The 23,144-nt window shown below is 50.6% G+C and overlaps 1 protein-coding gene and 1 long non-coding RNA gene across 2 annotated transcripts in view; one reads left to right on the plus strand and one right to left on the minus strand.

Annotated features, from left to right (window-relative positions):
- Positions 1-8,261, minus strand: part of LOC117202222 (uncharacterized) — a 135,500-nt gene extending 127,239 nt beyond the window's left edge. The window contains exons 1-2 of the long non-coding RNA XR_004484433.2: positions 8,106-8,261; positions 4,664-4,769 (exon numbers count right to left, since the gene is read on the minus strand). This is a non-coding gene — a long non-coding RNA (uncharacterized LOC117202222). The remainder of the gene's footprint in view (positions 1-4,663; positions 4,770-8,105) is intronic.
- A 123-nt stretch (positions 8,262-8,384) lies between these two features.
- On the plus strand, positions 8,385-21,209 carry STC2 (stanniocalcin 2). The gene is made up of 4 exons (XM_004272012.3): positions 8,385-9,798; positions 11,862-12,004; positions 14,782-14,993; positions 20,076-21,209. The coding sequence occupies exons 1-4, from the start codon at positions 9,648-9,650 to the stop codon at positions 20,476-20,478; spliced, it is 909 nt and encodes a 302-aa protein (XP_004272060.1). The 5' UTR covers positions 8,385-9,647; the 3' UTR covers positions 20,479-21,209.
- Positions 21,210-23,144: the final 1,935 nt, after the last annotated feature.

Here is a 23,144-nt window from a genome sequence, read left to right on the forward strand (position 1 = left end):
CTGCATGAAGGCCCTAAGGCAGGAAAGAGGTTGGCTTATTTGTAGTATAGAAAAAAGATGCTGGAAGGGAATGAGTGAGGGGGTGGTTCCCCTGAGGTCTGCAAAATCACCAGGGCCAGATCTTACAGGGCCTTCCGGTCCGTGGTCAGGAGTGTGGATTGGATTCTAAGGAGGCCTCTGGAGTCAAGCGATGGAGTGATAGGATTGGGTTGAGGGTTTATTTTTGTTGGTTGCTTGGTTTGGTTGTTTTTTTTTTTAATCAGTCTGGCCACAGTGCAGAGAATTAGGATTGGAGAGAGTGTTGGTGAGCGAAAGTGGAAGCAAGAGAGCAGATAGTCAGCTCCACGGTAGGACAAGACAGAGATGACTGAGGCTTGGATGGTGGAAATGGAGAGAAGCGAACAGAATCGACAGGTATTTTGGAGTCAGAAACAACACAAATTGGTGATGAGTTACATACAGAGGTGTGAAGGGAAGGAGAAAATGGCTCATTTTCATAACAAAGAGGACTCCTGGGATTTTTTTTTTTTTTTTTGCTAGTGCAACCAGAAAAGCAGTGATAGCACTGATTGAGATGGGGGTGGGAGATGGAAGAGAAGTGGAAGAGCACGGGGCAGGTGAAGGGGGAACTGGTAAAAGAGAGGTAAAAGAGAGGCTTAGGGACTTCCCTGGCGGTCCAGTGGTTAAGAGTCTGTCCTTGCAATGCAGGGGGCATGGATTCGATCCCTGGTTCGGTATCCCTGGTTGGAGAACATGTAAGATCTCATATGCCACGCGGTGCGGCCAAAAAAAAAAAAAAAAGAGAGAGAAAGGCTTAAACTTCCATCATTTTCCCCACCTACCCCTCAAGTGCAAAAGCTGGTGGTCTTGCCAGTTTGTCCCCCACAAGCTTGTAAAAATTGCCTCTACCTTCGCATCTCCAATTTGCCACGTGACTTCTCAAGGTGTTTCCCCCCTGGAGGTCTCCTCCTCCAAACCATCTCTGCACCCTCACTAGCCCCACAACCTCTGGACTTTCTGGAATGGGGAGTAACGCACTCATCTTTATTGTTTAAGACTTCTGCATTGGGTTTTCTGTTACTTGCAGATGAAGACAGACACACCAGGCCCTCGGGATCAAATCCCAGCCAACGTTCGGCCAAGAGTCCTCTCCTCCAAAACACCATCCTTCCCTGCCACACCAGGCCACCCAGGTCTCCATCCTGCCTGCTCTCACTCACTCCTCTGGGCCTCTGTGCATGTTGGTCCAGCTGCCTGGGATGCTTTTTCTCCCTGTTTCCACCTTCTAAATGCCTCCTAACCATTCTCTTAACCATTCTTCAGTTCCTGTTTTTTAAGTGAACGTAAAAACTAAACATTTTTCATCTTTGACACCTTTTATGAGGTGTCAACCATTGAGGGGTCAGTGGTTGAGGGCAACCATTCTCTTAGTTCCCATAGTACCCTGCCCTCATCTCCATCATAATGCCAAACACACAGTGCTGTAAAAATTATTTCCTCCTCTCTAAATTTGTACTGCTGTAAGGGCAGTGCCTGGGTTTCTCTCTTCCTTGCTGTCCAGTATGCAACACGGGGTCTAACACACAGACACACACAAGAGTTGACTGAATGACTGAATGTCAGAGTGGGTTAGTGCTATAGACTGAACGTTTGTGTCCTCCCCAAATTCATATGTTGAAAGCCTAACCCCCAGTGTGATGGTATTTGGAGGTGGGGTCTTTGGGAAGTAAGTAGGGTTAGATAGGTTATGAGGGTCAGACCCTCATGATGGGATTAATGTCTTTATAAAAAGAGGAGGAGATATGAGATGGATCTCTCTCTCTCTCTGTCTCTTTCTCTCTCTCAATATCTCTCTCTCCCCCTCTCTCCCTCTCTTTATGCATAATTCAGGGAAGCAGGCTGCCACTAAGAACCCAATCACGTTGGCACCCTGATCTCAGGCTTCCAGCCTCCAGAACTATGAAAAAGAAATATTTGTGGGAATTCCCCGGTTGTCCAATGGTTAGGACTCTGCACTTTCACTGCCGAGGACAAGGGTTCGATCCCTGGTCAGGGAACTAAGACCTCGCAAGCCACGCGGTGTAGCCAAGAGAAACAGAAAGAAAGAAATGTTTGTCATTTAAGCCACCCAGTCGATGCTACTCTGTGATGGCAGCCCCAGAAGACTAAGACAAGTAGGTTCTAAAGTCTTCAAACAAAGTAAAAATCTTGAATGGTCAAAATTAATCTTAAAAATCCTGCCTACCACACATAAAACACAGTATCCATGTTTTTATTATACATAATTCTTATCCCCACTGAATTTTGAGAAGTACTGAGTTCCACTAAAGGGGAGAATAAACAGAGAGGTTAGATGACAATGTCTGTCATTCAAAGCCCCCCACTGTAAAACAGGCATCAATCCTTAACAGGGACTTTTAAGGAAGATGGTGTGGGGGAACGGCTTCTTCACTGGCTCCTTCTACACTGGCTCCTGCTTGCCTGAAGGAGTTTACTTGATTTTTGTTTTAATATTCTCGTCTGTAACCTCAGCCCCCAGTACAGCAGGAAAAAACTGTCATCATCGTTTGGTCCAATGAAGCCTTTTTCTTTTTCTGAGTAATTTACAGAAATAATAATAAAGGGACAGCTCTTAAATTTTTATTACAAAATTGAATAATTTAAACATAGCAGGGACTTCCCTGGTGGTGGTCTACTGGTTAAGACTCCACGCTCCCAATGCACGGGGCCCAGGTTCGATCCCTGGTCGGGGACGTAGATGATCCCACACACAGCAAAGATGATCCTGCATGCCACAACTAAGACCAGGCGCAGCCAAAATAAATAAATATTTCAAAAATAAATAAATAAATATAGCAAATTTTCATTCCCTATTTTCCTGACTTTGAAGGTATATAAACTCAAAATGAGCAACATTCTCTACATGCAACTAACTATTCATCAGCTGAACCAGGGGCAGATCCAACTCACAAATACTAATTTCAGATTTCAAGCAAATCTCTAATACGTTCTAATTTATTGTTATTTCTGGTTCTTCTTGCACTTGCATCATAAAACTAGTACTTTTGAAACCTTTGATGGGTTGTAATTTTCCTAAAGAGAAGACGGGCATCTTCTTTTCTCCATAATTGCAAAGCATTTTCTTTCTTACATTTATAAACACTAGTAAGAATATTCTTTGGATCACCTTTGTAAACACACCCGACTTCATCATTTGTCCCTTTCAAACTGTATCAAGGAAATTTTGCTAAACAAACACCACAAGAGGTACGAGAAGATTGGCCTCCCCTTCTTTGAGCAAAACAGGACAGTCCAGGTTCTTGTTGCAAAATATTGGGTGATGAAATCATTCTTGTTGAATGACTAACTGGATGAGAATACCATATTTTTTGTCCTCAAAAATATATTGTTTATTGATCGATTCTGGAGTGTGAGAAAATTGATCCAGATTGTTGTATGGTAAAACTCGGAGTCTGAGACTTTGCTTACAGAGTGAATTTTACTGTTAACATCAGAGTCAACGTCACTGCTGTCCCTTCTGATTTGTCTAACTACTGTAAAACATTTTCCTTTGTCAATTTTCTTCTCTTCACCATTTTGTGCAGGCAATGAAAAATTCTGTATTCTCCATGGCATGCAATGAAAGTGATAATAAAACTACAAAGATGATGTCCTCGGGGCTTCCCTGGTGGTGCAGTGGTTAAGAATCCGCCTGCTAATGCAGGGAACACGGGTTCGAGCCCTGGTCTGGGAAGATCCCACATGCCGCGGAGCAACTAAGCCCATGTGCCACAACTACTGAGCCCACGTGCCACAACTACTGAAGCCCGTGCGCCTAGAGCCTGTGCTCCACAACAAGAGAAGCCACCGCAATAAGAAGCCCGTGCACCACAACGAAGAGTAGCCCCTGCTCGCCGCAACTAGAGAAAGCCCGTGCGCAGCAACGAAGACCCAACACAGCCAAAAATAAAATTAAATAAAATAAATAAATTTATTTTTAAAAGAAGATCCTCTTTTATACCTTCTTGAAAGATGATGTAATACTCTAAGCAATGTAATAAGAAAACTGAAGGGTGATGCAATCGTGATGATTTATTTCACTGTTGCATCAACCTTCTGGATGGTGATTCCATCATTCTTCCATTTTCTTATTATTTTAGTATTTTTAGCATAATTGGCAATAATTGATGGGTAATGATGAAATAATTCCTAGGATGATAAAATGGAAAACATTTCAAGATATAAGAAAAATCAGATCACTAAGATCCCGTGAAGTCTTAGATTCATAAATGGCTCCAATGGTCCCATATGGTACATTCAAGATAGAATGAGTTTTATTCTGTTCTTGTTAAAAAGTAAATGTTCTCTTTGATCTTTGAAAAATTTCCTTTCAAAAGAGCCAAAGTCATGATACATAAAACTTTACAAATAGTTAGAACTGCTCAGAAAAAAAAAACTCAAACACTAAAATTGAGTCCCATGGACCCGGATGGTATACTGATGGTTAAATCACATTAATAGATTTGGTCATTTCATGAAAATTTTCAAAATCTGACTCCCTGGTAAACTGCCCCACAAAAAGACCCTTCCCTTACCCATAGTTCTAGGACCAAACCCAGTCAGAGAGAAAGCTCCGTAGTATTCCAAGACCATAGATGCTCACCTCTGGGCTCCACCAGCACTCCCCACGGAGATCAGGCTGCTCCTGGCCTGGGACGTTTTCTCCTAGAGTCTGTCTCCACACACAGTGCGGAAGCAAAAATCATGACCTGAGGAAAACGGAGACGACTTCTGGAATACTCCGCAGGCTTCAGAGCAAGGCATTAACAAAACTCAGACCACAATCAGACACCGAACTTTACTGCTTTACATTCTTTCCAGTAAATGGATTTATTGTGAGGAGACAGTGGTCCTATTCTCTTGGGGTTTTTTTAAATTCTTTTTCATCTCTTGTATTTCCAGTCAGTCCATGACTATGGTTTGACAGTTAATCTACAACATAGAGGAAATGTCCAATTCACAAAAGTGGTGTATTCCAAACCTTTGGAAGTTGGTTGTTTCGGGAACTCAGAATATTTTCTCCTTAAATAAACAATATTATAAATGATGGTGAGGTTTCCAGACCAGCCCCACAAAAGCCCTCTTAACTCATAATGTTGTTGGGGCCCTGGACTTTTACGGTGAAAATTAGTAGAGAGCAATTTTGTTGTAGTACCAATAAACAAACTCAAATATGGAAGATATAGTCTCCTTTCTCCTGAATTCTATTTAATGAAACCACTGGTTTAACGAAAGGAGATAAAAGGAAAGACAGAGACATTTTAGGGAGGGACCTCTACTTATAAGAATTTCGGAGCCTTATAGAAGCATTCTATTGTTATTTTGTCTGTCCAGTTTCACTTGGATACCTTTTTTTCATTTTCCCTCATAGAGGCATGACACAAAGGAGCCATGATGAGGGTAGATTTGGGGCTCACAGCAAAGGATGGGGGAGGAAAAGCAAAAAGTTTGAGAGAGATTTTCTTGATGGGGCGATTAAAGCACGTCGTTGCAAGGGGGAGATTGCCTAAATCGGTATTAACTGATTTGCTAAGGAAATTGAGGAGCAGGTGGAAGACCCAGTATTAGTGCCCTAGGCCCTTGAGCCAGGGAGAGAGAGTCCACTATTTGGTCAGACAGTTCCCTCTCTAACCATAAGGTGGCGCCGTCAGCCCAGACAGTCGGCCCCAAGGGGGCGTGGCTTGCAGGAGGAAGAGCTCTCCACGAGGAAGCCACGTTTTCCACTCTGGCTTTGGAACTCAGACAGCCTGGACCAGACACCAAGTATCAACCTATGCGATATTGCCTCATCATCCAACAACTTCCCATCCTCCAAGGCCCCACCTGCTCATACCTTCCCATCCTCCAAGAATACCTTTCTAGGCATAGCAACCCACATCAAGATTCCAACTCATTACTTCCCACTCCTCTCATCCGTATCCCCCTTCACAGTGTCAGCACTGGGCCCCTGACCTTTTCCTAACTCCAAAAGGGAATCTAGTCTAAGAGGGTCCTGGAGGTTCATCCTTAAATGCCATCAGGATGTGAAAACAAGATCTCTGGTGAGCACAGATTTGTCACAAAGGCCCCACAACAAGGCCCCAGATGGCAGCTTTATCTTCCACTTGAATACCAAACTGGGCAACCCCCATTCCCGATACAAAACGCACCACATCTCCTCCGTTCATTTACCCCTGCTGGTCCTCCCTCCTGTGATACCCTCTGTTCCTTTTCTACTTGTCAGTATCCTCTCCCCTTTCAAAGTCTAACTCGAATTAACCTACTTATTGTTTGGATTGAACTGGTGGAGTTAGAGAGGAAAACTTGGGTTCCACGCATTAACCACAGAAGCCCCAGGATGTCACGAGGTGAGCCTGCCTCATCCTTTCCACTGCCAGTTGGGTCTTAAACTGAGAAGGAGGGTCCGGCCAGCCAAGACTCCCTGCTGAGCCTCAGGGCAATACCAGCTGGACTGTCCTTGCATCTCCCAAGTCTCAATGCCCACCTAGAGAGACACCAAAGCTGCAAGCACAATGCGTGGCCCAGTATCTATTCTCAATTCATGTTTCCTTTATTATAATAATAATAATAATTACTACCATTATTACTGCCCCTTCCCCACTCCCTACTGTCACCAGCCGCAGTCTGCCAAACCAGTCCTGAGTTACAGAGCTAGAAGAAGGAACGAGGGGAGATCACGACACAGTCACCAGCCTGAGCTCCCCTCCCCACTTCCACCCCAGGCCTGTGGCCTAGACTGGTAATCCCAGGAAACTGCCTCCCGATTCTGCAGAATTTTCTCAGCCCTGATGGGACGGACTGGGGTGGGCATTCTTCTCTGGATGTCTGGCCCTGGCCAAGTGGCCTGACGATAAAACTTTTAAGAACTGGTACCTGTAACTTGCAACACCTCAAATACAGTTCACTACTTTCCTTTTAGTTCTAAAGGGACAGGTGGCTCAGGTAGGAGACCAGAATGTCCCCTGTGAGACTGGAGCAAAAAGCCCCAAGATGAATGTTTCCATTATGCAGGTCCTCTGAGGGCAGCCCCAGGGCTTCATGGTGGCAAAAGGCCATGCCCCAGCTCTGGGAGGCAGGAGCCCAGAGACCTCCGTCTGCCTGGCCCCTGATCCAGGTGGCCGAGAAGACTCCGAGAGTCTTCATCCAACAAAGGTCGGCTTGCTCCCACCCTGTGGACCTCTCCTATTTCTGTGGTTCAAAGAACCAAGAGACCAGATGCCCTTTCAAATGCCAATATAGCTCATGTTCTCACCTACAGAAAAGGCTCTCCAAGGAAAGAAAACCTACCCAGGTAATTCAGAGGCTTATGGAGTTCGTGGGAGGCCAGACTGCTGCCGGGTTTTTTTGTTACGTTTTGTCTTTTCAGGATCTACAGGAGACGGTGTTTCATAAACTAATAAAGGAAGTTAACTACGCAAACAAAAGCAGGGTGGGAAATGCTAACCACCTATTTGAATGTACTTGTACCCCACCTCCTTCCCCCAAAGCTCTGAGGCTGCAAGAAGTAATTGTTATTGGAATCATGGGCATGAGTGGCCAGTTTCTTGCCACTGCTGCAGACTCGGACCCTCAAAGTGACCATTTCCTTGGGCTCTGAAATCGGGTGGGGATGGTGGACAGCAGGTCCCAGGCGCTGCAACCCCGGGGAGAGCCCACCCGAAGGCGCTTTCCCCACCCCCTCCTTTTATTCCTCCCACCTCAAGGCCACTGGATGCGCTGGACAGCCGCGGCCAGAGGCGCCCACCCTGCCCCCACCCCCCTTCCTAACGCCCTCGTGCATCCGGAACCCTGGGAAAGGAGCTTTGGAAGCCGAACGGCGGCCGGAGGATGACCCGGCCCCAGCGTCTCCGCACCCCCTCCCCCAACCGTGTCACATGGCTGCCCCAACGAGGCTCGCAGTGCGCCCCGCCGCGGAGACCCAGGGCCGCGTCGCCACGGGCAGTGGGTGATGAAACCTCCCCGGCGAATTACCGCAGAGGGCAGGGAGCAGAGCGGGGCCGAGGCCGGGGCCGGCGCGGGGGGTGGGAGCTGGTACCCGGGCTCACCTGTTCTCCAGGAGGAGGATGGAGACGGCGGGGGAGGGGCGAGGGCGCGTCAACCCGGGGTGAGTGGCGCGGCGCTCGCGTCCCCGCCCTCCCCCAGCCCTGCAAGCCCCCAGAGCAGCGCCGTCGGACTGACGGTGCCCGGAGCAGTTCCTGTCCCCAGCCCAGGCGCCGGGGAGACGTGAGCGTGCACACGTACACACACAGCGGGGGAAGAGGCGCTCCGAGCGGCGCCCAACTTTCTCCCTGCTTCCGCAGGCCGGGGGAGAAAGCGGTCGGGGGCAATCCAGCCCCGGCCGTGCTTGGGGAGGGAGCTCGAACAAGGAAAAGAGACGGAGAGAATTTCCTCGGGTTTTGTTTTTAGGGTTTGGGGAGAATTTTTTGACCTTTTCCATCCGATGAATGAAGAGTAAAGGGAACCAGAATGGGGTGGCGAGTAGCGCTTTGAGAAAATGGAAGAGCATGTTTGGAGACGCGTAAAGTTGCCTTTCAAGCTCCAGCCTCTGGGGCACGCGATGCTCCTCGGCGGGCTGACTCAGGGCTGCCTGGGCCTCCCAGCCCCCCGCCTGGAAATGATGCAGGTCCAGTCAGTCACCTGGATCCCTGCAGCCCAGCCCGGAATCCGTCTGGACTGAGGGAGGGGCGAGAATCTGGCACCAAGGCCCACCAAAGAGGGGCGAAAAGAGGGAGATGGGGCAGTCGCTCAGGCTAAGTCCTATATCTAGTGCTCTGATCCTATCTTAAATAGTTTGAGGGATTTTTTTTTTTAATGCAAAGCGTCACAACGCCAGGAATTCCCATATGTGCCCAGTTTGGCCCCAGCATCACTGTATCCAGGAAACTTCTCCAATCCTCGGGGCTGGGAATCTCAAGTGAATTCCAACCGGCAGAAAGAGGAAACTTTCCCAGCCCGATGCGGGTGTGATGCGAGTCAGGAGACCGGGCGTACGCTGTCCCAGCGCAAACTGTCCCCTCTCGCCCTTCTTTAGCTGCAACCGGAGCTGGAATTCGCTTTTATTTTTTTAAGTCCGTTCGGCCATTGCCCTCGAGCACCCGCACACGCGCATGCATCTCCGGCCGCGCTCTCACACACTCACACACGCACGCAAACGCGTGGCCGCCGCCAGGTCTGCAACTTTGTCAGGCGCTCCCAGCGGCGCTCGGCTTCCTCCCGTAGTAGTTGGGCACAGGCCACGCCTCCCGACCGTGTTGTCAAACGGGCGGGGGTCTCGGATTGGTCCAGCCGCCGGGACAACACCTGCTCGACTCCTTCATTCAAGTGACACCAGAGCTTCCAGGGATATTTGAGGCACCATCCCTGCCACTGCCGGGCACTCGCGGCGCCGCTAACGGCCTGGTCACATGCTCTCCAGAGAGCTACGGGAGGGCGCTGGGTAACCTCTATCCGAGCCGCGGCCGCAAGGAGGGAAAAGGCGAGCGAGGAGGAAGAGTGGGAGGAGGAGGGGAAGCGGCGAAGGAGGAGGAAGAGGAGGAGGGGAGCACAAAGAATCCAGGTCTCCGGGCGGGAGGTTTACACCAAGAACCATGTGTGCCGAGCGGCTGCGCCAGTTCGTGACCCTGGCTTTGGTGTTGGCTACCTTCGACCCGGCGCGAGGGACCGACGCCACCAATCCGCCCGAAGGCCCCCAAGACAGGGGATCCCAGCAGAAAGGCCGCCTGTCCTTGCAGAACACAGGTAAGTGCGTGCGCCCCAGCGGCGGGGAGCTGCTGGGAGAAGACACCCGGCACCCACGCAGAGCGCCCCGGGCGCTTCGCCCGGAACTGGGCGCCCACCCTGGGCCGCGCAAACTCTTGGGGTGGCGTAGGACGTGCAAAGGAAAGCGCGAGGCAAAGCGAGGTCCGCGCCGGGCTCCGCGCGCCCGGAATCCGCACGTGCTGGCAGGGTGATGAAATGGCTGGGGCAGGACTTGTTGCTGTCCTCCCTGGGTCGAGGGTAAGTGAAGCAGAGTCTGACGCGGCCAGTGCCGGCTCCGGAGTCCCCGGTCAGGTTCAAAGCTCCCTGCTCCATCCTGACCGGCTTGCGGGAGGCACGGAGGGTCCCCGGAGCGGGGCTGCGCCCTGAACCCGGAGAACTTCTCTTCCCAGCCGGCGGGCCGCGGCAGGACCGCTTCTCCCCTTCCTCAAAAGATGCCCGACATCCGAGAACTTTGTAGGCGAGACAAATTGCATTTTGAACTTTCCCCTTAGGGGGCATTCCTTTCGGAAGGGGTAGGGGCGGGTGGCGCAAAAGCGTACCTCTGCGGTGCTGCCGCCGTCCCCCGCTCCAGGGCAGGTCAGCAAGGGAAGAAATGGTGACACGGCCCGAACCGTGCGCCGCAGCTGCTTGACCGGCTCTCCGCTCACCCACAAGCTGCCGAGCACAGCCAGGCGTGCAGGGCTCGGGGCTGGCCCTTTTCCCAGCCTCCTGGAGAGGAAGAAAATCTGCCTACAGCTCCTTCGCTCTTCACGGCCCTCCCTTTATTTAGGGGGCCTGCGAAACCGGGGGCGGCGTGCGTGCGCTCACCGCACGAGCAGGAATGCACGAGTGCCCATTAGCGACGCCCGGAGCGCGTGAATCGCGGCCCTGCGCGCTCCTGGCCGGCGCGCCGGGGCCGCGCGTGGGGTCATCCGGGAGTCTCCCACCTCCGTAGGCGGGTGCCAGCACCCGCGGCCCGCGCCCCGCTCATCCTAGGACCCTCGCCCACCCTCTCCTCAGGGAAAGTCCCAGAGCTTTCCCTGAGAATCGAACGTGATTTTCGCTAGTTGGTGACCCTCAATAAATACACGCCCCTCATTCTCTCCGCAGATTTAATCTGAATGTGGATTATCTCCTCCGACCCCGCCCTTCTTCCAAAATATACTTTTCTGATGTAATTTTGTGGTTGGTTTAAGTCAAGGAATTGGGTAGGGGGAGGGAAGGAAGACAGGCTTTGCGCGCGGCAGCCTGACAGTTAACTCCCTCTCAGCCTGTCCTTTCACAGAGACGAATTAGAGCCACATTCTGCGAAGGGGGGCAGCAAACTCCCGGTCGCGGGAATTCTAGGGGATGAAGCGTCACCTCACCCCGGATCTCTGTTTAAAAGGAGCCTCTAACTGCGAAGGTTGCGTTTCTGCAGACGAGCCCCCATCTGACTCTATCCCCGAGCCTGCTTGCAAACCGCAGCTTCCCCAGCCTGGTATTTTTAATGCGGACGGTTTGGAGGCGCTGCCTTAATAGGAATTTTGTTTTGATTTTTAGATGTTGAATCATAAAGCTGAATTGAAACTGCTTTTTGGACGCTTTCATTTGGGGGTCAGGAAGGAAATGGCCTTCATTTAATAGCAGCAGCTCCATCCAAGTAGAGAAGGGTATTTCATTGATGAAGTACAGAAAGGAAAGAGCAAGCGGATGGGTTGAAATTTTATTTTTGCCTGTGGGTTTAGAAAGCTGAAATATCTTATGCTTTCAGACTAAGTATTCCCACCAATACTTTAATAAGATGAGAAGGATGAAAAATGGAGTGTTCAGACCTAACCTCTGATTGTGACTTTCGCAATGTAGGTTTGGCTGATTTTTTTACAAATATTTACAAATACATTTTCATAAGTAGATTAAGTGATGAAATTTTCTTTCCCTGGTTTTTTAGATCCTGAAATAGTCACTTCTAACTTTTTCTCTTAAATCTTCTTTTAGTCATTACTTTTATTTCAACCCGCCTCTCTGCACTCCCCAGCGTGGCTGAGAATTTTGAATATGATTGTATGTAATTCTCATTTTAGCGGAAATCCAGCACTGCTTGGTCAACGCTGGCGATGTGGGGTGTGGTGTGTTTGAATGTTTCGAGAACAACTCTTGTGAGATACGGGGCTTACATGGAATTTGCATGACTTTTCTGCACAACGCTGGAAAATTCGATGCCCAGGTAAAAAACCACATTGAGCGCCAAGAATGTTTTGTGTTAGCGTAGCGTGATCGAAACGTTCGTTGGAAAGACTTGTTAACAGATTTTCTTAGCTGATGGTCATGGTGGGTTTTAGCACTTGCCAGAGACCTTCTAGGTGAGCAGCAGACTGCCAATGACTCCCCACTCCACTCCTGGAGTTCAGCTTTCTGGACCTGTCATGTAGGCTAAATCCTTCTCCACTCTTCAACTGTGTCTCCACACACAGAGTGGAATGGAGACCAAGTTGAACACTTATCTGAGGATTCTTAGCAGAGAAGACAGAAGTCATAATAATAATAAACACCTTCTAAGGGACACCTAAGGATGTCTGGCTACCCAGAACCCAGTCTGCGAGGCCCATCACATTTAGGAGCGTAGGTTGAGGGGGGAAGGGCAGGGACTCCAACTGACCATGCCGAAAGCTATTTTCAAGAATAAAAGAGACACAAAATTTGTAGAAATTCATCATCTCCTAGAGGGCATGTGGGGGACTTCCCTGGAGGCGCAGTGGTTAAGAATCCATCTGCCAATGCAGAGGACACGGGTTCAATCCCTGGTCAGGGAAGATCTCCCATGCCGCGGAGCAGCTAAGCCCGTGTGCCACAACTACTGAGCCTGCGCTCTAAAGACCACGAGCCACAACTACTGAAGCCCGCACGCCTAGAGCCTGTGCTCCGCAACAAGAGAAGCCCCCGCTCACCGCAACTAGAGAAAGCCCACGCGCAGCAAGAAAGACCCAACGCAGCCAAAAATAAATAAATAAATAAATTCAGAAGGCATGTGGGCAGGTAGCATGGATAAATCAGGGCCTTCAGAAGAGCAGACTTTTCTCCCTCCTAAGTAGCAGATCCTCCTTTCCCAACCCAAAAAGTCGGAACCCTGAATGGGTCCTGCTCTATATAATAAATATAGTCAGGGCCTGACCCACTTCAGTTATCCCAGGGTAAAGCCCAGTTGCTGTGTGGGCGGGAAATGAACCCAACAAGCAACTTCATGGCTCCAGTGCCCACGATCCAAACACGTTTCCGATGGAGTGGAGCGTTAGGCTCATCTCCTTCATGTCCTCCCCAGCCCACATGTGCACTGTGAAGTGCCCTGTAGTTGTTACAGACTTCCTCTCCCGTTTCACTGGCGAGCCATGACAGTGTTTGGATGAGGCCAACAGTTTAGGTGTGATTTATGGACATCGCCAGTCACCGTGTACTGACATCCTGTAGAGAGCCTGACAAAGCAACGCCTGGGAACCAGAAAGCAATGTGACGGGGCTGGCAGCCTCCCCTACAGAGGATGTGGGGTGGCAGCAGGGGAAACAGAAACTGGGGAAGGAAAGAGGAGTAGAACGTTTGAACTCCTTGAGACTCCCGAATAAAGCATCCCTTCTGGATTAACTGGAATTAGGAAACGTACTAGGAAATCCGGAGGAAAGATGTGTGTTTCAGGGCAATCCCACAGGATGTCAGGGAAGAATACCAAGAACGTATTACTGCAGCCCTCGCATAAATTAATCTTCCTTTTTTCTCTCAACCAACAGCAGTCTGTTCTCAAGTTAGAAGCATCCCTTTCAAGTCAGATCTCAGGCCATAACTACTTAATAAACTGGCACACCCTACCCTCCATCCTATTTGGCTCCCACTGGAGAGTCAGAGGAAAGGGGGCTACGGGGAGGTGGTTTTTCAGTGATCAGACACTATCTGTAGACATTTCAACTGCTTCTAAAGGAGAGAACTGAAATAAACATGCTGGCTGGCTTCCCACTTCCAACCTAAACCCATTTACTTTCTCAACTCCGGTACGTCCGGGCCTGTCTAAAAAGACAGGGGGTGACCTCTCCAACGACAGCTTGTTTCTATAGCAAGCGGGGTGCGGGGATCCCTGGGTAGGTATCCCACAGTGCCTCTCTGCCCCGAGAGGTTGATAAGGGAGCTGCCGGCCCGGGCTCGCCGCCACACCCCGAACAGCTGTCTCCTTTCTAGGATAAGAGCGATCTAATGGGGTTGCCAAGAAAGAGGACTGTAGGCCAGATGTATGCCTGGCTGCCTTCGCCACTCGGAGGCTGGGAGCATGGGGGAGGGGCCGTCAGTCGGGCAGTTCAGGCCCCAGATGCTGCCAGGCAGTGTGCCAGGCGGGCCTTTTAGAGGCAATAACCCTAACAGTTTCAAGGAGTCGAATTGCTTTCAAAAAGGAAAAAGAATGCTCCTCCTTAAAGGCTAGGAGGAGACAAGAGAGAGTATGGGCTGGGGGTGGCAGGAGGCACTGAGACAGAGAAGGGAGGCCCAGCTAGCACCGGATCTTGACATCCCAAGAAGGAACGAGGGGAGAAATGTGAGATTTGGACAAGCAGGCACCTTCTACTTGAGAAAAACTCCTGCTGAGCGCCACCAAGGAGTTCTGGATTTATGCCTGGCCAAATTCCCCTCTGTGTTCCAGAAGCGTTGCCACCAAACGGCCAACAGTGGGCCGCCTTGAGGATGGAGGGTCATGGGTGGCCCAGGACCAGGAAGGCTAGCAGAGCGCGCCAGGAGGAAGGAGGCCGATGCATCTGTCTCCCGAATGCGGGGGTATCACGTCCCTCTGGACGGACCTCCTGATGTAGCCTCAGCCTGTCACCTGCCAGGGTGTCTGTGTGCGGCAGGGCCTTGGAGTTCAGTTGTCAGAAAAATCCCTTGTAAGCCCAGAAAGGGTAAAAAAGTCGCAGTGTGTAACAAGGACTGGTCTCTTCCGCCCCCCTCTCCCTCCGCTGTCCCCTCTGCTCTCAGGGCAAGTCCTTCATCAAAGATGCCTTGAAGTGTAAGGCCCACGCTCTGCGGCACAGATTCGGCTGCATAAGCCGGAAGTGCCCGGCCATCAAGGAGATGGTGTTCCAGTTACAGAGGGAATGCTACCTCAAGCACGACCTGTGCTCTGCCGCCCAGGAGAACACCCGGGTGATGGCGGAGATGATCCACTTCAAGGACTTACTGCTGCACGAGTGAGTGCTGCCCTCTGGGGGCAGGGGGGTAGGGGGGAACGGAATGGTGCAACTAGGATAGAGGAAGGGGAGGCCTGCTGGGGCTGGAGGAGAGTCTTCCTCGGTTTGAGAGGCTGGCTTGTAGAGGCTGAACTCTCCTGTCAAACTGGGAAGGCTGTGGTTTACCTCAGAAAGCTGTGCACTGACTCCCTGGGAGTCCCCTTCCAGCTGGCCTTCAGGAAAAGCAAAAGAAATTTCCACCATCGGTTTCCAAATCCTAAGCAGTAGCCACAGGAAATCTTTTCACCGAGCGTGAGATGTGTAGAATTCGGAAATACCTTTCGTCTTCCCCTCAGCCAAGATCCCAATGGTGCTGAGTGTTCCAGGTAGCCGTGCAGGTGCCCCGGCGGACGGCCGAGAGCTGATAATATATACTGAGCGTGTACTAAGTGCCAGGTATTGTGCTAAGGGCTTCATATGCATTTTTCACTTGATCCACATGACAGCGCCGTGAGCTGGGTACCCTTCTCATCTCCATTTTACAGATGAGAAAACCGAGGTTCACTGCGGTAAAGGTCGCACAGACGATGAAAGGCAAAGCCAGGATAAGGAGCCAGGCGGTCGGGCTCCAGGACTTACACCCTTACAAACCAATCGCTTTTTCTCCTGCCTCCATAAGCTCTCCTTTCCTTTAGAAGGTCCGATTCACCTTCTCTAACATTAACGCCCTCCCAGAGAAAATGCAAAACAAATGACAAAAACTTTAATCAGCTAAACGCCTTTATGCCAAAGTGAGGAAATAGGAACGTACTTACCGGAAGACTTGCAATTCGATCATAAACCCAGGACGTCTCCTTCCTTAAAAAACATCCCTATGGGATCCTAAATTTTGCAGAGTAGTCAAGCATGTGGGTACATAGTTGCTTCTAACACAGTAGCCCCTGAAGGTTACAATGGTGCCTTCCTTGGGGACTTAGAAAGGAAGCTACTAGGTAAGCAGCCCAGTACATGTCATAGCACTGTTAGTCTTCACACAGTGACTCGTTGAGCCAAATCAGTACAATTTTATGAACTCTTGCTCCTTAGTTTGTGCCATGGCCTCCCCCAGCTATGTCGCTAAACAGGCCACTCCCCACCCCCACATATACCACTTAGATCACAGAGGACAGCAACCGTCACCTGTCACTTTCCACTTGATTATGAGGCTCTAGGTATCTTGCAGCACCCCTTGGTGCGGTGTTAGAATTATAAGATTCACCGTGAATCTCTGCCAGCAGCTCTTGCCAAGAGCAAACCGATGTGGCTTTTCCTTGAGTTACACTAATGCCTGATAAAATATTTTCTATTCTTCCAAATCCCTAGAGAAAAACAAAGCAATAATAACTTCAACAACAATAGCAATAATAATAACTATCATTTTCTCAGTGGGCCAGGCCCTTTGGCCAGAGACTTTGCCTGGATTATCTCATTTATCTTTCCCAACAGTGCCACAAGCCAGAGAATACCGTCCCCATATAACAGAGGAAGAAAGTGAAGCTAAGTGGTTAAAGGTCTTACTCTGAGGTTCAATTCCTACTCTTCAACTTGGGAATTGGTGATTCTGAAGCCAGTTGTCGGGAATAGACCTCAAACCTCCTTGTAACCTAGGCTGCGTTCTCCCCCCCTAGACCAGCTAAAGGCTCAGCGGTCCCCAAATATGGCGGGATTTTTCCCTTTTCTTAGAAACAGCCCCATTACACTGGCAAAGCACTGTGAAATTTCCTTCCTTCAAGGTGCCCCTGCAAGAGGCAGACACCCCATGGCTGAGAAACTCATGAAGTTCATTTGTCCTCGGCCCACTGTCATCCTTTAGAGATAGTTTGTTGGCCTCAAGCATGGATGACGGGGCACTAGTTTTTAATTCTATGGTACCTTCTTGGAGCCAAGAAGACTTTATCTTTCTGGAGAAACGTCTTCTGTGGGGAAACTGAAGGTTTTGAGGTTTTTTGCCACCCTCCCCACCTTGAATTTAAGGAGAGGGAAAGTACTGTGGCTTTCTGACATCTCCTCTACGGAAACACGGTCCATGGGGCCATGGGACCCTGACTTTCAAAGGACTCCTTACATCATTTAGAGCCAACACATAGCCCCCACCCAGGCCTGCTCTGGAAATGCTGGTGGTCCATCCCAAAAGCAACCCTGGGCCATTTTCTCAAATTCTCAGTGTGGCTGCCTACAAGTCATCTTGCCTCCTGCTAAGCCGGCACCCCTAGCTCCCCACAAATCCCCACTACCTTCCCTTCTGAAGCCACGACTACACACTGCGTCCCCTCGTACTTCAAGCTGAACTGAGGTTTTTGTTTTTTAACTATCTGAACTGATTTGGGCACAAAAGATCCCATCAGTCCCCAAATATCAAGAAGACCATTTAAGAATGTGTGACACTGGCCACAGATAAGAAAATGAAAACTGAATTTGCTCTTCCCTCTAGAGAGGAGGAAATCATAGTCACTCCAGAATGCACGTCACCCGCATCCCTCAACCTGATCCTCATTCACCCCAAAACACGTTCAGTTAAAAGGACTTCCTTCAAACCCTCCGCTCCCCTCACCCCTTCCCATCCCACTTCCTCCATATCAACGGCTTGGCCACCACACACCCTGTCACTGAGTGCTGGCAGCCTCCAGCCACGTCCCGCTCCAAGTATTTTAAAAAATCTTTTAGCCTTGCTGACTCCCAGTGGAGAGAGCTGGGCTTTGTCATTAGACACGGGCTGAGCTAGCAGCCGGAGAAGGCACCATGCCAGCTCGAAACAAGCATAGATGAACACACAGCCCTCCCCACAGTTCACAGCTTTCTCCCCAGCCGACAGCGCTGAGGGCAGAAGAGAGCGTGAGCTAGCCTTCCGGGACCGCCTCGGGATTCGGAGAGCTCATCTGGTGGGCAGGACGCCCTGGCGAAGGAGGCCAAGAGGCAGTCTGTGCATTCCCAAGAGGGCCCTCCCCTTACTCTGGGGAAAGAAACGCGAAGGAGAGCTTCCCATAAAGGACAGATGCTCAGCCTCCTCGATTTGCCCATCTAGCCCCACGGGGTGGCAGGTAGGATCAGGTGCTAAAATCCCGATGCTGCTCTAGCAGATATACTCGGTGACCCTGACCTCCCTGAGGCAGTCAGTTGCTAGTTTTCAAAAGATGGAAGGAAACAGACCTGCAGGGAGCATTTCCCTTGTGTTGCCCCTTGCCCTCATCTCTTAACTCAAGCAGACTTGGGTCATTGCTGTCCTCGTCACGGTTAGGGGCCTGCCTTAGAGAGTTCCAGCACCCTGCCCATCGGCCGTGCCCAGACTCTCTGACTCTGAAGGCATCAAGGAGGCCTTAAAAGGCAGCTTGATCTCTATCAGCCAAAACAGTCCTCCTCTCCACTCTCAGCCCAGCCCCAGGCCTTCCCAGCCCAGAAGCTTCCAAAGCCACTTTCACACACACACACACACACACACCCGCCTCGTCTCCTTTTTTATATCGATGAAATGAGGACAGTTCACTCAATTACAACTTGAGGACTAATTCATAAAAATGGCAGTAAAGTACTTCACAAGTCTCAAAACACAATCTGCTCTTCCTGCTTGGCGACAACTGTCAACTTGCAGAGAAAAGATTAAATGGGCTATAATGCAGCCCCCCAGGTGGTCCAGGCTCACAGAGGAAAAAAATTCTTCTTCTTCTTCTTCTTACAAATGATCTCATGTTCCAGAGTGATTTCTTGCCCCAAGGGATGGCCCAGAGCTTCCATGTTCCTGATCAGAGATATCCAGAAATTCTGCCAGTGAGGACTGCTTAAGAAAGCTGGTTAGCCACATGGAACACTCCATACCCCTCTCCCGCCTTGGGGATCTTAAAAAGGCCAGTGAGATGTAAGAAAGGCTCAGTGAGTGGGCCAGGACAGCCCATTGCCGGGGGGTACCTTTTGCCAGCTGGGCCCCAAAATATAAGAAGCAGGCACACTGCTCCAGTTGTCTGCACACACCTCCCACCCGCAGGAGGAAGGTTTGCATGACGTGGTCATCCAGCACTTTCCTAAAGAACACCCCGGGGCAGCTGGGATGGCCTGAGCAACTGGCCCTCCCCTTGGGATCCCAGCGTGCTTATTTCACAGACAGCTGGCTCTCGTCCCAAGCACGTAGACCCCTGTCAGCCAGCTCTCCCCTCCCTCATCTCCCATTGTGGGGAAGCCCAGATTGGAAGCATAGAGGTGCTTAGACAGCCACTCCCCCACCTCGGCCTCTGCTACCAAGAAGCAGAAGAGCTCTGTGGGAATTCACATCCCCCCATCCTTCTCTGCCTGTTCCGGACTCCTCCAGATACAGAGGAGAGTGCACCCAGAAACTTCCCAAAACACCCTTTATCACCATGAGCCCAAACCAGGGGCAAACACGGACCATGGGTTAGATGGTGTTTTGGGAGCCTCACGTACAAAGCTCACCTAGGAGAAGGACGCCCAGTGCAAAGCCAGCCAACCTCGCTTCCCTGCCATAAACACTCCTCAGTTTGGTATTTAAGGCCCTTCACCATTTGCCTAAGTATTCCACTGGCTCCAAGACCCAGCTCCACTCCCGCTAAAACCCTCCTAGTTAGCACACCCTAAACAGACCCGGAGCTCCCCTGCCGTCTTATTCACACAGCTGGCATTCTTGCCCCCCCTCCCCAGAGATTCTTCCTAGACGTCTAGCATGTGCACCTGTGAATTGTCCCTGGCCCTTTTATTTGTGCATGGCATGCGGGATCTTAGTTCCCCAGCCAGGGATCGAACCCAGTCCCCTGCAGTGGAAGCGCGGCTTCCTAACCACAGGACCACCAGGGAAGTCCCTCACTGGCCCTTTATCTTGTGGTAGGCTCTCTCCCCAGCCTCCAGTTCTCTCCAATGCCTGGCATGGAGCCCAGTACGTAATGGCCACCCAGTCAATGTTGGTTGAGACCAGTTCTCCAAAGAATAGGCTTCAGGTAGTTCCAGAAAGATCGTCCACCAAACCAAACCCAAGCCGAGCGTTGGTCACGTCCCTCTCCCCTGGTATATCGGTCCTGCCCTCTGCAGGCGTACCGCATCCTGGGTCTCTCTCTCAATCTCCAGACCCTACGTGGACCTGGTGAACCTGCTGCTGACCTGTGGGGAGGAGGTGAAGGAGGCCATCACGCACAGCGTCCAGGCTCAGTGTGAGCAGAACTGGGGAAGTCTGTGCTCCATCTTGAGTTTCTGCACGTCGGCCATCCAGAGGCCTCCCACGGCGCCTCCCGAGCGCCAGCTCCAGGGCCACAGGGCCAAGGTCTCCAGGGGCCACCACGGCGAAGCAGGTCACCACCTCTCGGAGCCCAGCAGTCGGGAGACCCGCCAAGGTGCCAAGGGCGAGCGAGGTAGCAAGAGCCACGCAAACGCCCACACCCGGGGCAGAGCGGCCGGCCACGGGGCCCAGGGAACTTCTGGAAGCAGCGAGTGGGAGGATGAACAGTCTGAGTATTCTGATATCCGGAGGTGAAACGAAAGGCCCGGCCGGGAAATCTTTCCTCCACGCCGTCCATTTTCTTCTCTCTGGACATTCCAAAACATTTGCCATTAAAGAGGGGGGATGTCACACGCAGGATGTGATGGGGATTGCGGACTTGATGGAGGTGTATGTAAGCGGCATGGACAGGTGAAGCGGAGACTCCCTGGGCGGCAGCGAGGGCTCGGTTGTGCCCGCTGGGTCCCGCACCGGCACACCCCGAAGGGAGGGAGCCACCCGGCGTCCTCATTGCAACTTTGCCTTCTTTCCATCCGCGGAGCCCCTGGGCGGCAGCCTGCGGTTCCCTCTGCTGTGGGAGGCGATGGGGAGGGGCGGGGGTGACCCCCGGGGCTGGATCGCGGCCCAGACCGCAGCTTCTGGTGCTGTCTTGGTGGAGGGCAGCTGGATTCCGGTTTAGGAGTGGGTGTGAAAATCTCCCTGGGAATGGGAGAAGGGTGGAGAGGAAGCAGGGGCCGTGTGGGTGCTTGGCCAAACCGAATCCAGTTTCTTGCATGGGACCTTGAGGTTTGGAGCAACTTGGGAAGGGGCGGGTGAGGGTTCTAAGTGTAATTTCTGAGCCATTGTTCTGTCTGGGGCACCCTGTCCGAGGGAGTGGCCCCTGTGTGTTTGTATTTTAACCACTGCTTCAAGTCTCGATTTCACTTTTTTTTTTATTTATCCAGTTACATCTCCCTATCTGTCGTCTAAATAAATAGCTTTCAAACAAAGCAACTGGGTCATTAAAACCAGCTCAAGGGAAAACAAAAAACAACCCATCTTTGGGGGCTGAATTGTTTTTAGTGCTATTTTAAAAGGAATCAAAGAGCAGTGTAGCCGTACATCTGACGGCCTGACGTGGGCTCATTGCCACTTAGGGCAAAGCCACACCTGGAGGAAAATGCACACAGGAGGAGTGCATTTGACAGATTGCCTTTTGCATTTCGGTATCTCTGACCCTCAGCAAGACAGATAAAGCACCGCACCCTGGATTCCATGAGGCCAAGTTGGAAAGCTGGCCTCTCCGCGCTGGAGGATGGAAAAGGGGAACACAGAAGGACTACTCAGTAATTTTCACCAAGGAATGCCGACCTTTTGCACAAATGGAGGAGACTGCTGAAAATCGCTGAGGGACGAGATTTCCCAGATCCAGATTGAAAATTTAGCAATAAGAAAAGGAGTCAGAGTAAACAAAAGAAAGGCAGAGAGGAGAGACAGAAGGAAAGATACAGGGAGAAGATTAGAACAGAAATCGTCAGCAGTGGATGTCTTGTGGTTACTGAAGAGGTTTCAGAGATAGGACTTTACTTCTCTTTCCCAACAGGCCACAAATTAAAGCTTATCCTTTCTTGCAGCCAGTACTCAGACAGGAGCCCAGTATTGCAAGGAGTGGATGGATGTGCTGGGCCAGGTCCTTCTAGAGCAGGGGTCGGCAGACCTTCTCTATAAAGGTCCAGACAGGGAATACACTATTTTCGGTTTGGCGGGTTGCATGGTTTCTGTTGCAGCTACTCAACTAGGCCTTTGTCGCCTGAAAGCAGACATACGTAGACAACACATACCAAATAGGCTTGTCTCCATGCCATTAAAATTTTATTTAACAGGGACCCAACTGGACTTGGCACTTGGGCCTGAGTTTGCTGACTGCTGTTCTAGTGACTGGGCAAAAAAGTATGCATCCTCCATTTACATCAGCTCATAGCTTTCCCTGAAAGCAACCTGAGGCCAGAGATAAAGAAGCTAAATTTATCTACTCGAAAATGATTTGTTCCACAGAATGCCCTCACCCAAAGCACAGCTAGTGTTTATATAACCCAAATCCAATCTCATTGCTGCCAGGACACGGTGCCGGAGCGTCATTTCCCCAATCTTTCATGATCCACGTGGGAAAGAAACCATTTGGGTGTCGGGGGAGGGGGACAAAAGGCTGGGAGAAGCACCTAGAGAGAGCTAGAGCTGCAGAAAGAGGAGGAGACGGTGCACTTAATCCGGCTCTGCCCTCGGAGGGAGGAGGACCAGTGTGTCAGGCTCCGCCATGGCAACCGAACATAAACCGTGTTCGGTTTACGTTCAAGCCACGAACGTAAGCGGTGGATGCCCTCACTGCTTATGCCTTGAGAACGTGTCTCAAGCCACGCAGCACGTGGCCTGTTTTCCTTACATCACTCAAAAGCTGAAGCAATAACAAATTCTCTCGCGTCGCTGGGTCAGCTGTTCATCTGTTCGCCGGCTCCTGGGCTGGATGGGGGAAAGGCATCACTTTTATGTTTTCCTCAGTGTAACTGTTTTACGTGTTCGCTCCTGACGTCCCACATGTTGCTTCTATTGTAAATATTTGTCATTTGTATTTATTATCTCAGTGTTTTCCCCCAAGGCATAAAATTGCTTACTGTGTTGATTTGAACCGCCTCCCTGATCTCTGTTGTATATTTTTCATGCCACTGTTTTGTTTCTTCTCAAAAGTCAGGTAGAAATCCTTGCATTCTGGTTCCTAATGTTTTGAAGCCTACAATCGTATTTATTGCTGAGATTCTTTATCTCAAAACTGAGGAAAATCCAAATTCCTGTAAGCATGGACAGAGGCATTTGTACAATCTAAAATGTAAGCAAAGTCGTCCTTAAAAATAGGCCCTGAACTTGGGGCTTCGTACTTCATACAAATT

Source organism: Orcinus orca, chromosome 3 (assembly GCF_937001465.1).
Source record: "Orcinus orca chromosome 3, mOrcOrc1.1, whole genome shotgun sequence".
Lineage (NCBI taxonomy): Eukaryota > Metazoa > Chordata > Mammalia > Artiodactyla > Delphinidae > Orcinus > Orcinus orca.

Bases quoted from the DNA above. Each gene is read 5' to 3' on its own strand.
- STC2 (XM_004272012.3), top strand. From the start codon at position 9,648: ATGTGTGCCGAGCGGCTGCGCCAGTTCGTGACCCTGGCTTTGGTGTTG. The intron at 9,799-11,861 runs GTAAGTGCGTGC...TTCTCATTTTAG, and splicing joins CCTGTCCTTGCAGAACACAG to CGGAAATCCAGCACTGCTTG. The intron at 14,994-20,075 runs GTGAGTGCTGCC...CTCAATCTCCAG, and splicing joins AAGGACTTACTGCTGCACGA to ACCCTACGTGGACCTGGTGA.